General features: G+C 43.9%; 1 protein-coding gene and 1 non-coding gene across 2 annotated transcripts; one reads left to right on the forward strand and one right to left on the reverse strand.

Annotated features, from left to right (window-relative positions):
* Window positions 1-4,043: 4,043 nt before the first annotated feature.
* Window positions 4,044-12,364, forward strand: SMIM9 (small integral membrane protein 9). The gene is made up of 3 exons (XM_006096206.2): window positions 4,044-4,182; window positions 5,063-5,192; window positions 12,250-12,364. The coding sequence occupies exons 1-3, from the start codon at window positions 4,044-4,046 to the stop codon at window positions 12,275-12,277; spliced, it is 297 nt and encodes a 98-aa protein (XP_006096268.2). The 3' UTR covers window positions 12,278-12,364.
* On the reverse strand, window positions 10,499-10,688 carry LOC111827465. Its single transcript, XR_002831062.1, has one exon. It is a non-coding gene; the product is annotated as a U2 spliceosomal RNA (small nuclear RNA).
* Window positions 12,365-13,099: the final 735 nt, after the last annotated feature.

Genomic DNA, 13,099 nt, shown 5'->3' on the forward strand with positions numbered 1-13,099 from the left:
CTCATGTCTAATTTATTAATTTTTTTACGGGTTCCAAAGGGAAATGCTACAGAGTATTTCATCGATTCACAGGGAGCTTTGTGCCGCAAAGTGCATTATAAAAGGCAATCGCTACTCACGCTATCTTTGACGAAATCTGAAATAGTATAATTTACGAAATCTGAAATAGTATAATTTAATAATCTGGTTTTGGCATTCTTTTCCCATTGACTATATATACATCTCTAGTTCTCCAATGTTCTTGGAACCAGCTTTTTTGTCTTCCTGCCGATTTCCTAAATAAGCAGTTAAGACATTGACACATAAACAAATGACCTTTGAGAGTTGTGTTTTACCCTTGAAATAAAAATGTAAATGATGATATTTTTAAAAAGAGAGGCACTGCCCGGTCAGTGTGGCTCAGTGGTTGAGCATCAAACTATGAACCAGGAGGTCACGGTTGGTTCAATTCCTGGTCAGGGCACATGCCCAGGTGGCAGGCTCGATCCCCAATGTGGGGAGTGCAGGAGGCAGCTGATCAATGATTCTCTCATCATTGATGTTTCTATTTCTCTCTCCTCCCTTCCTCTCTGAAATCAATAAAAACATATTTAAAAAAATAAATAAACAAATTGCTGAGTTAGAAAACCATATTAAATTGAACTCACAGTAAAAAGTGATATAGCCAAAATAAAATTTTTAAAATTAGAAATGAAGTCTTGATCCAGAAGAGCTTATATAGAGGGAGACTGAGAGAGCAATGGGGAATTTCTGTCCAACAAGTATAGTTTCAGTTATTCTACATGAATAAGTACTAGAGATCTGCCATACAGCATAGTTTCTATAGGTAATAAGGTATTGTGCCCTTCAAAAGTTGTTGAGGATAGAGCTCATGTTAAGTGTTCTTACCATAAGAAATTGAAAGTCCTGAAGGAAAGATCAGAATGAATGTGGTCAAATAAAACAATATAAAAATTTTTACTTGAGATAAAATAATAATAAAAAATGTGAATCTTCAGATCAAATAGAGTCTCTCAGTACAATGAAGGATTAAGGAAAGACAAGAACAGAACATAGCCAAGAAGCAACTGGATTTACACTAAGAATCCTTCAAAGCCAGGAATTGGTGGCTTTGGTTAACTCTGCAAATGGAAGCACAGGTGGCATGCTAAATTGCTTGAGAAACTGTTGAATTCCAGGGGTCCTCAAACTTTTTAAACAGGGGGCCAGTTCACTGTCCCTCAGACCGTTGGAGGGCCGGACTATAGTTTAAAAAAAAAACTATGAACAAATTCCTATGCACACTGCACATATCTTATTTTGAAGTAAAAAAACAAAATGGGAACAAATACAATATTTGTATTTGCATGTGGCCCGCGGGCCGTAGTTTGAGGACGGCTGAATTAGTTTGAAAAGTAGTTTAATCCTACAGTTTACAATTTTCTATTCAGTTCCACACAGCAACACGAGTAGAAATTGATTCTGTCAAGAGGTTAGGAGAGAGGATCTAAGAAAAGGGAGGCACCAGGCATGATCAAGAAAGAGACTCTTACTCAATTAGCATTCTTTCCTTCCCTACCTCACAGATAGGAGTTACCTTGGAGAAGATGTCATATATGTTAAAAAATGCATTATCTAATTTGTCATTAATCTTCTTTCTTTACAATATTTTGCCGTATGAAAGCTTTATATTTTTTATGCAATGCATTTATCAGTATTTTCATGACTTTTTGGGTTTTATGACATGCTCAGAGTAGCTTCTTCCACATTGATTATAAAACATTCACCCATAATTTATTTCAATATGTATAGGGTTTTACTTTTGTTTAGTTCTTAATCCATCTAGAATTTGTTTTTGTGCATAGGGCTCTCACTTTAATGCATCCAAATGAGTAGCTAATCATTATATTAAATCATCTTTTTTTTCTCTACTGATGTAAAATGCCACCATTTTCATCTATTAAAGTTCCATATATGCACTATTGTAAACTGTAGTAGCTACCATGTGGCAAATAAAATATCTTAGAATTCTTCACGTGTTAAGAGGATACAGCTACTGTAAGGATGGGTTTCAGAATCAACACAGATGTTTATGCATAGACAGAAAAAGATGTCTGTATACCTAACTGTCAAATGGAGAGAGGCTGGGGAGGGTCAAATGCAGTAATGATGTCATAAGGAACGGGGAGACCATTACTAGCTTCTTCCGTTGTACTTTGAAGGCTGAGGTCAAATTCACTGCTTCTTTGGTCAAATTCACTGCTTCTTTGGATCCGTTGGTGGTAAGTCAATTTTCAGGTAAGTGGTTTCCCACCTAACATGGTGGATGAATGTATCAGTTATAAATGTCTTAAGTAACAGAAAACCCAAATTACAGTGACTCAAATAGGGGGTTATCTTTCTCATACAAGCAGTCTCAAGGTAGGCAAATGGACGTGTTGGTTTAGTGACCTGAAGTTGTCAGAGCCAGAATAGATGTCACTTTCTTGACCTTTTTCTCATGTGCATTGCCTCATGGTCACAAGATGGCTGCTCCAACTTCGGCTAACACTTCAACAATGGTCAAGGCAGCACAAAGGAAAAATGGCAGCACCTTCTCTTTGATCAATACAGCAAAAAGTCTTCCCAGAAGCTACCCATCAGATCTCTGTTTGTTTCTTTGTCTCCTCATTTTGGTAGCCTCCCTATGTTTGTTTCTATGTATTAGGTACAGTTGCTACATCTCCCAGGCTTGGTAGAGTGGCCTAATGTAGTAGGTGTTCTATAGGGTCCAATGACACAGCCTCCCTAATCACCCAAGCTGGGCATTGAAGGTGTGTGCCCCAGTGTGGGCTGTGTACACCCTCCTTTTGTAGTTGAGCCTTGATTGCTGTTGGCATGTCAACGGGAGGAATTCACCCCCAGGCCAATCAGCTACAAGGACTGGCTGGGACCATCAGCCAGCAACTCTAACCACCTACCACTGTGGAGGATTCCTGTGCAGGGTCCCATCCCACAGAGAAGGGCTTACTTCAGCGGGGCTCCTGTGCTCACTGAGTCTGCTCCTTGAGTGTGTCACTTGTGGAGGTGGTTGAGTGGTAATGCTCTGGGGCATGGTCTAAAGTTGTCCATTGGGTGCACTGGTTCTGGGGCCTCCTGAGAGGTGCAGGCCAAGGTCAGCCACTGCCTGTGTTCTGCTCAGGACCACCCAGCATGAGCTACAAAGTGATCTGCAGATGGCTGCTGCTTCTGCTGGGCTTGTAGGTACCCAGGAGAGGCCAAGCTGCAAACAAAGGCTGGCTGCTCCTGATGCCAGGGCTGATGCCACTTAGAAAGAAGAAGTAAGAGACACACCGAGGCCAGCAGGTGCTTGCTTGAGAGATTTTTAGGAAATCGGAAGCATGAGCCAAGACAGGCCATTGCTGTGGAAAAGCCACTGGAAACAGCTTGGGTGGTTCCAAAATTGGGGGGGGGCACTTTGGGAATCACTAGGGTGGGGAAAACAGTGTGAGCCCAGTTAATGGAGTCTCAGATGCCAGCTCTGTGGGGGGAGGGCTCATCTAAGGAACAATGGCCTCTGCCAGCACTTCTCTCTGAGAGAAAGCTGCCCCCGCCCCCCCGCAGGTCTTACCCTGATGCCAGACAATTCAGTTTCTCCCCATATGTCTGTGGTGCCTCTCAAGCTTCTGCCCAACTCTGGAGCTCAGAGGGAGTGAGTCTGAGTTGTTCAGTGTGTAGCCGTTTAAGAGGAACTGCCTGGCCCTACCTGGTTTGGCTCAGTGGATAGAGCGTCAGCCTGCGGACTGGAGGGTCCCGGATTCAATTCCAGTCAAGGGCACATGCCTGGGTTGCAGGCTTGGTCCCCAGTAGAGGGCATGCAGGAGGCAGCGGATCAATGATTCTCTCTCATCCTTGATGTTTCTATCTCTCCCATCCTCTCTGAAATCAATAAAACAGATATTTTTAACAAAACTAACCCATCATTTTGTAACTTTTCAGACAAAGCCGCCTTGGAAAGAGCCAAGGAAAAACACCCATCTTTCCTTGGCTGAGCGAGTGCAGCTCAGCGGCCCTTGGGAGAATCCATGAACCTCCCGAAGTTGCTGATCTTTGGATTTCTGCTGTGCTCTCTAACTTGCTTCTTGAAACCTCTGGTTTCCTCTTCGTCATCTTTAACTGCTTATAGACTACAAAAGGAGGAAAGATCAAAACCCCTCTCAAGGGGTTTGTCTGTTGTTAGAATGAATGTTCCTGTCTTCCTAAGACATAACATGCATGCCTCAGGTCAGTATTTAAAAGTAATGTTCACTTCCTAAAGAAAACACCCACTATCTCGAGCCTTACCTTAATCAGTAGACTCCCTCTAAAGCTCCTTCTGCCAGTTGCCCTGGCCCCTTCCCCCTTTGGATGCTGGTGGCCTTCTCCTTTCTCTTTCTGGGACACTCACTACCCTCATTCAGCCTCCTGCAGAACTCCCAAACATACTGTGGGCAACAACATGCTCCTTATTCAGTCATGCTCCTCTTTCACAAAGTACCCCATTTACTCACCAAGACCTCAAACCAGCCCCTAAGATGTCTAGGGCAGAGATTATTGTTCCTATTTGACTCATAAGGAGGCAAAGATTATATCCATCTGTGGCTACCTTTTTAAAAATATATATTTTTATTGATTTCAGAGAGGAAGGGAGAGAGAGAGAGAGAGAGAGAGAGAGAGAGAGAGAGAGAGACATCAATAATGAGAGAGAATCATAGATCAGCTGCCTTCTGCACGTCCCCTATTGGGGATCGAGCCCACAGCCCGGGCATGTGCCTTTGACCAGAATCGAACCTGGGACCCTTAAGTTGGCAGGCTGACGCTCTATCCACTGAGCCAAACCGGCTAGGGCTGTGGATACTTTTTAAATTATTATTTTTATTTTGAATGTGGACCCCTTGAACATCTTAGAGGCAGCAAAGCAAAATAGATAAGGATATGGGCTCTGGCCAACTGTAAGAGCATTATACCTGGGACAACTATTTGAACCTGAATCAGGGTTGAAATCACAGCTTCTTCATTTACGTACTTGACCTCTCCTCAATGAAACTCCATGCTCTTTCTGCAGAAAACTACAGGTCCTGGATGAGCAACTTCAAGGGTTACTTGCGGGATCTCATCAAAAGCTCCCTACCTCCGGCGGCCATTTTTGCCTTTCTTGTGAGCACCGTGCTAATGGGAACCCTTTGCTGCCTCACGTAAGCTGCTGTGGGATGAGGGGAGGGAGGAGAGAGGGAACCCCAGGAAGAGGCAAGAACATCCAGATTCCACACCAGCCTGCACATTGGTAACTCGGGGGAAATGATAAGGAATGTGATTCTGAAACCAAGGTGTGGTGTTTGAGTCCAAGTTCGTTGTCTTGCAAAACTGAAGATGGATTTGTAGACAAAAAATGGTTAGCGGAAGCAAAGTTTATTGAGAGAAGCCAGTCCTGGAAAAAGGTGCAGCTGGGGTTCCAGGAGCAGGCCAGGGTCCAGAGCTTCTGTTCCATGTTGCAATTGGGTGTAGTTCAGCATCCAAGCGAATTAAAGTCCATTAGTCCATGTGTAGAGTCCCACATGGCCATAAGCAGAGAGAGAAAGAGAGAGAGAGAGAGAGAGAGAGAGAGAGAAAGAGAGAGAGAGAGAGTTTCTTTTTCTAGGGGTAGATACATGCCTTGCTAGCTCCTGATTAGTCCTTTCAAAGAATTCTGCTTAGTAACATTCTTGTGATTGGTTATACGCCTCACTGCCTTGTGATTGGTTGTCTGCAAGCTGCTGGTCTTAGCAATATCTATACATTTTAAAGCTTACGTCTGCAAGCACCCTTCTTTCCCCGTCCAGCTGGGTTTCTTTAGTAACTTCTGCATGCTGGTTTCCCCAGGTTTCTCCTGTTTCCGCCGCCCCCCATGGTCCCCTCACTGTATACCTAGCCCTTCCATCTCCTCAATTATGGGAACAAAACTCTGAAAGGCCATGTGCCCCCTTTTCAAAAGCTTCCCCTACTTTCTTTTTTTACTCCAACCTGCTCTTTCCATTACCAGCAACTTACAGGTGACCTTTAATAACCAGTGTTTGCAACTGATCTTTTTTTTTTTTTTACTAACTTTATTAACTCTTAATTATCCTTCCCTTTGGTTTAGGAACTATACATGGAAAATATATAATTAACTGTTTTTTCAATTGCCTGAAAATTTACCAAAATATTTATCTACATCATCAATTTTCAACCAGTGTGCTGCAAGAATTTTTAAAATATGCAATACTAGGCTATTTACTCAGGGGCACTGACCTCTTTTCTCTTAGATTTTCAAATTTAAAAATGACTACAGCCAACACAATAGCTGTCCAGTGTGAATGAATCAAAATTATACCTATTTTTGTCAGAGAGGCATAAAGTTTAATATTATTTGGTGTGCCACAGAACTTTAGTCGTTTGGTCATGCCACAAGTTGAAAAAGGTTGAAAATTGCTGCTCTACATAAGTCACATGAAGCCAAAGAGATTCCTGAAATAGAAACAATATAGTTACAGAGAGTTAGAAAAGCCTAAATTTCATTACTTCAGTTCGGACTTATCAAGAGATACCTACCTGACTGTCTCTGTCCTGGTTGTTAGAGAGACAGAGAAATAATGACAAAGCTGCTGGGTCAGTGCTATGGTGGGGAAGCCTATGAAAGAGTGTGATGGGATTATAGAAGGCTTTGTGTGGTAAAGGGCTGTTCAAACTTTACAATCTAATAAAGTAGCTGAGGGCAAAGATTAGATTGAGGGTGTGGCGTCTCCACCTATGACTCCTAAGAACCCCAAAATGATCACAGGATCAAGAACTATGTCTAAGCCTGGCCAGTGTGGCTCACCAGTTGAGCAATGACCTATGAACCAGGAGGTCACAGTTCGATTCCTGGTCAGGGCTCGATCCCCAGTGGGGGGCGTGCAGGAAGCAGCCAATCAATGATTCTCTCTCATCATTGATATTTCTCTCTTGTCATTGATGTTTCTCTCTCTCTCTCTGCCTCTCCCTTCCTCCCTGACATATACATATATATATATATATATATATATCCTATATAATAAAAGGCTAATATGCAAATCGACCAAATAGCGGAACAATCGGTCACTATGACACACACTGACCACCAGGGGGCAGACGCTCAATGCAAGAGCTGCCCCCTGGTGGTCGGTGTCCTCCCCAAGGGGGAGCATTGTTTACCCCCAACCCGGGTTCACCAGTGGCGAGTGCAGCAGCGGGGGCAAAACCCTTTCCCCCCTCCCGGGCAGGCCTAAAAATTTTTGAGGGCGGGTTTAGGCCCACTCCCCAAGGACATCCCCCGGGGGCTTCTGGACTGCAAGGGGGCACAGGCCGGGCTGACCCCCCCCCCCCCCCCCCGCCAGTGCACTGGGCCTCTAGCATATATATATATACTAATAAAAGAGTATGTATATATATATATAAGCATATATATATACTAATAAAAGAGAAACATGCAAATTGGTGTCACTCTGCTACGCCCACCAGCCAATCAGAGCAACTATACAAATTAACCCAACAAAGATGACGGTTAATTTGCATACGCAGCTGCGGAGCGAAGACTGAAGAGGCTTGGCTTCTCTGCTGCGGCTGGACCAAAGGCCTGGGTCCCAGGTGCCGGAGGAAAACCGGTGCCGGCAGCCAGGGGAAGGAAGGCCTATTGTGCGAATCTCCATGCAATGGGCTTCTAGTATATATCTATATATATACGTATATATATGTATATGTATGAACTATGTCTAGGAAACAACCTTGGGTATGGTTACTGGCACATAGAACTGATTTGAGCCAAATAGAAGTCAGCTAAGTTTTTGAGAGAAGCTTATTGCTAAAGAAACCACGAACCAAAACAAAATAAGCTACTCATTGTCTGAGCCTTAGAACAGTATTTGGACACAGGCTCCCCATCACTGACCTCAGATGCAGCCATAGAGAATAATGGACAGGAAGGGCAATGGGCCAGGGAGCTCTCCTATAAAGCAAGGTGCTGGCCTAATCAATGTCTGCCCAGCAGGATTCCACAATTAGTACAGAGAAGTGACTGCTGTGTCTCCCATTTTTCCTCTTTTCATATGGGAAGGTTGATGGTGCCTATCCTCTTCCTGCTCCATTGTTATATGTGGGGTGTGGCGATCGGGGGCAGATAACTTGTTTCAGTTCATAGGCCACTTAACCAAGAAGAACTAGACCCAGACTTGAGAGAAGCAAGCATCACACAGATACTCTGGACTTTGAGCTGGACAAGGTTAGGACCTGATTTGAGTCTTGGGGAAATGTTGTGCCACAAGTCAGGTGTTCTGGAAGCGGACAGTGAGCTAGGACTTTGGTACACAGGGTATTATCAGTAATCAATGCCTGTGGAGGGTAGCAGGGGGGAGGGGGGAGGAGAAGTTCAACTGCCTTGCAAGTTCAATGAAGCCTTGGTTGACCCCATCAGAGCTGCCCACATTAGCCTGAAATAGCTGGGCCCGTACAACCTCACCTCAATGCGTTCATGGATGTGGGAAGTGTAGGCAGCTCTTGACAGCTGAGGCAAACCTTGAAATTGCTAACAGCTAGCAGCTGAGTATTGATTGACAGCACTCTCGGCAGCTGGAAAAACCAGTCGTTTCCAAGGGGGGAGTCTGGGTGGCATGGTTCCGTGCGCACTACAGGGCGGCTGCGTTCTGTGTATGGAAGGAAGAGTGAAACAGGTATCGGTGGTCAGGAAGACAGACTGTGACGGAGATGGGCTATACGTCCACCAGCCCTATTCCTTCCTCGTAAACGCAGAGGAAGACTGCATTTCCCAGCTAAAGAAGCCAGGACTCAAGTTGTAGGTGGAGGGAACAGCGCCAGGTGTCTGACCTGTGGGGTCAGACCAACTCTGGGTTCAGCAACCTTGGTTCTTGGGTTCTGGCTAGGAAGGAATTCAGAGCAAGATCCAAACTGTAAGAGAACGTTTCTTTGGTAAATTATAGAGGCAGAATAGTAATTCCTAGATGAAATGGGCTTAGGAAATGAGGTATGAAGGTTTAAAAAAAAGGGTCTTTGGAGCTTGGGAATGAGAAAACTAAAGGTAACTTGCCTGGGGCAGGGAGAGGGAGGGAGAAGGGAAAGGGAAAGGCCTGAGTATGCTCCTGGGAGGGAGAGCACACTGGGTCCTCCATCCTAAGGGTTTAAGGGTGGAGAGTTTAGGGGAGGTCCCAGGGGAAGACCCCATAGAATATGCAGCAGCTTTCCAGGTGTGTCCTTGCAGGCTGTGGTCCCCACTGATTGATGGGCCGGCACCAGGGCAGGGGGCCATCATTCCAGGCGGCTGGTCCTGAGGTCAGCCTGTGGCTGGTTTGGGCGCTTTTCTGGGCCTGGAGCTGAAATTCAACTGAGGCCTGATGTCATCTCTAGGGAGGAAAGGCCAGGGGCTCCAAACCTCATGACCAGCGATCTGCTAAGGGAGGGAAGGTCACCCTGGGGCGAGGTCCCACCCCACCATTGATTGTCCATTGCTGGGCACCTGGGGCTCTCCACCCTGGTGGTCTTCTGTACCTGGCCCATCGTCCTGGCTCTGAGCATATCTGTCTAACTGCCCACAACAAAGTCAAGACATATCTGATTCTGTACCTTTTAAGTCATGTTACTGAAACTATGGCCAGCCGGCCAGCTGCATGAGAAACATCTGAAGGATTGGTTAAAATGCACATCCAGAGGCACTTCTGTGAAGATAAAGCAGGCAACGACCAGGAGAAATACTTTCTCCTTTGAAGTAAATGGCTCAGCCTGAGGAGAAAACCCAATGAGCCCCCACGGGGAACAAGCTGCCTAGTGAAAGGCACGTCAGGGCAGTGAGGGTATGAGGGCAGGCCAGATAGAGCAAAACCAAAGCAGATATTGAGGAAAAGTTGGAGGTTTGGAATGCAGGATCAAAAAAGCCGGTACTATGAACTAGAGATAAACAAAGACTTTAATGGAAGTAAGATCAGAGAGAAAATGACAGATGCAGGAGACAATTTCTTTGTAGAGGAAAAGCAAAATAATACAACAGAAAAGAATACTCCAAGGTCTAATTTTTTTAAAATGTTGCAGAAATAAAGGAAGATTTGAGTCTATGGTTATAATGAGCACATCAAGTCACAGGAACAATTGGCACTTGGCACTGGGGCATGTGGTAGACTCTCATAGTACTTGTTGATTTTTTTTAAATCCTCACCTGAGGATATTTCTTCCGTTGATTTTTTTTAGAGTGGAGGGGAGGGAGCAGGGGGTATATGGAGAGAGAGAGAGAGAGAGAGAGAGAGAGATGTGAGAGAGACACATTGATTGGTTGCCTCCCACATGCACCCCGATGGGGCCTGGGGATTGAGCCTGCAACCAAGGTACTTGCCCTTGACCAGGAATCCAATCCTCCAGCCTTTGGTCTGTGGGCCGACACTCTAACCACTGAGCAACCGGCCAGAGCTGATTTTTGTATTAATACATTTCACAGCAAGGATTGCAAACAGTTTGTCTGTGCTTCTTTAGTGTGTGCACTTTTCCCAGAAGTACTGCAGTACTGGGTTAATGTGCAGAGTGGATGGAGCAAGCTCTCTTCCATCTCCCTGCTCCAAAAATACATTTAAGATATTGTCCTCGGCTAGAGGACGTACCAGATAGTAAACTGATAAGAACAAATACTACACTTGATCTTAGCCAAAAGGCCAGGAAGCAATCTCTCTGTGCCTCTTTTTAAAAATATATATTTTTATTGATTTCAGAGAGGGAGAGAGAGAGAGAGAGGAACATCAATGATGAGAGAGAATCATGGATCGGCTGCCTCCTGCATGCCCCACACTGGGGATCAAGCCTGCAACCCGGGCATGTGCCCTGACCAGGAATCAAACCTTTGACCTCCTGGTTCATGGGTCAGAGCTCAACCACTGAGCAACACTGGCTGGGCCTAGACATAGTTTTTGATCCTGTGCCTCTAATACACCATTAGCTGCAGCTGTAATGAAGACTTAATCCAGCTTCTGGTTAGCTGAGGAAATCCACATGGAAGCCTCTGGAACTCCAGTGCCAATCAGGGGGGCTGGCAGGCACTACCAAGTATGCAAAGATACATATATAAGGACTTTTTAGTACTGTTTGCAATAGTGAAAAGCTAGAAACAAATGTCCACTGGTTGGTTAAGAAAGCATTGAATATTCATACAATGAGTACTATACAGTAACCAAAACATTGTTGTAGAAGGACAATTACATGGAATCATATTCATGAAACATTGTTGAGTGGAAAAAAGCAGATTATAACAGAGGATATATCATTTAATCCGATGTGTTACTTAAAACCATATGTACAGGGGGAAAGCCTTTAAGGACCAAATCAAATTATTAGACACTAGAGGCCCTATGCATGAAATTCGTGCACCGGTAGGGTCCCTAGGCCTGGCCTGCTATCAGGGCCAATCTGATTCCCCACCTTCCCACCTCCTTGCCTCCTCCTTCCCTCACTCCCTCAGTGCCCGCTGTTGCTGCTGATTGCCTGCCATGTTCTGTGCCACCCCCTGGTGGTCAGCACACATCATAGTGAGCAATCGGACTAGTTTTCCTGGTCGAACACCTGAGGGGACACTTCGCATATTAGCCTTTTATATATATAGATGGGTTATCTCCTTGTAGTAGTGACTAGATGGTTTTAATTATTATTACTACTGTTGTTATTTAATTTCATGTTTAGTGTTGTCCATCTGCACTTTCTAATCTTTCCACAACAAACTGTATTGTTTGATTAGTATTTTTTTATTTTTAAAAATATATTTTTATTGATTTCAGAGAGGAATGAAGAGGGAGAGAGAGAGAGAAAAACATCAATGATGAGAGAGAACCATTGATCTGCTGCCTCCTGCACACCCCCCACTGGGGATCGAGCCCAAAACCTGGGCATGTGCCCTGACCAGGAATCGAACCATGGCCTCCTGGTTCATAGGTCAACGTTCAACCACTAAGCCAAGCCGGCAGGGCGATTAGTGTGTTTTTTAAAAGATACTTTAAAAACAAAAGAAGAAAAACTATCTGACCATACTTCTACTTCCACCTCCAATCCTACCTATACCAGAAACATTTTCTCAAGTCACCAAAGCATTTGGGTCAAATCAAAGCATTTGGTTCATATTAAAAGAAGAAGCTGTCTAATTTCCTATCTTGGAAAAGACGATGTAACTGTGCAGACCAGGAGAGTGGAGAAGAGTTTAAACTTTGTTCAGCATTCATTATTTTCTCTTTTTTCCCGCAGCATTCTTGTGGGTGAACCAAACCAATAAAGTCCTAGAAGATTCAATTGGGCAAGCATGGAGTTTAGTTGGCTGGATTTCAAGAAAGTGCAGTGTGCTCTTTGCTTATAATGAGAACGTATGTATCAATTTCAAAGAAAACATAAAAAAAAATAAATTGTATTTATCTTGCACTATTTTTGTCTTATTTTCCCCTTTAAAACATGCAATTGAAAAATGGGAATACACTTATTACTGCCTTGATTATAAAAGTAACGCATGCTTGTTGCAAAATTTTTTTTCATAAAATACAAAAAGAAGGAAAAGTATCCATAATCCTAGAGCCCGGAAATAAACATTGTTAACATTTTGGTGTGTCTCTTTTCAAATCTTTTTATGCTCATAGTACCAGTTTCCCAAAATCTTTTCTAGGAAACAATACTTCTGTTTTAATAAAAACGTTATGAGACAATAGGGGCTCTGAGGTCAATTAAGTTTTTTAAATATATTTTTTATTGATTTCAGAGAGGAAGGGAGAGGGAGAGAGAAACATCAATGATGAGAGAGAATCATTGATGAGCTGCCTCCTGCACACCCCCCACTGGGAATCAAACCCACAACCTGGGCATGTGCCCTTGACCAGAATCGAACCTGGGATCCTTCAGTCCTCAGGCCAACTCTCTACCCACTGAGCCAAACCAGCCAGGGCTCAATTAAGTTTTGAGAGATGCTGGATTAACCAAATGTAAGCATGTTTCTTTTTTCTTCTTTTTCAATTGAATGTATTGGGGTGACATTGGTTGATAAAATTATATGGGTTTCAGGTGTACACTTCTATAATACATCATCTGTATATTGTATGATGTGCTCACC

This window comes from Myotis lucifugus, unplaced genomic scaffold (assembly GCF_000147115.1).
Source record: "Myotis lucifugus unplaced genomic scaffold, Myoluc2.0 scaffold_169, whole genome shotgun sequence".
NCBI lineage: Eukaryota > Metazoa > Chordata > Mammalia > Chiroptera > Vespertilionidae > Myotis > Myotis lucifugus.

Excerpts from the sequence above, each read along its gene's own strand:
- SMIM9 (XM_006096206.2), top strand. The coding sequence starts at position 4,044 with ATGAACCTCCCGAAGTTGCTGATCTTTGGATTTCTGCTGTGCTCTCTA. Across the intron at positions 4,183-5,062 it reads ATCAAAACCCCTCTCAAGGG|AAAACTACAGGTCCTGGATG; the intron begins GTTTGTCTGTTG and ends CTCTTTCTGCAG. Across the intron at positions 5,193-12,249 it reads GGAACCCTTTGCTGCCTCAC|CATTCTTGTGGGTGAACCAA; the intron begins GTAAGCTGCTGT and ends TTTTTCCCGCAG.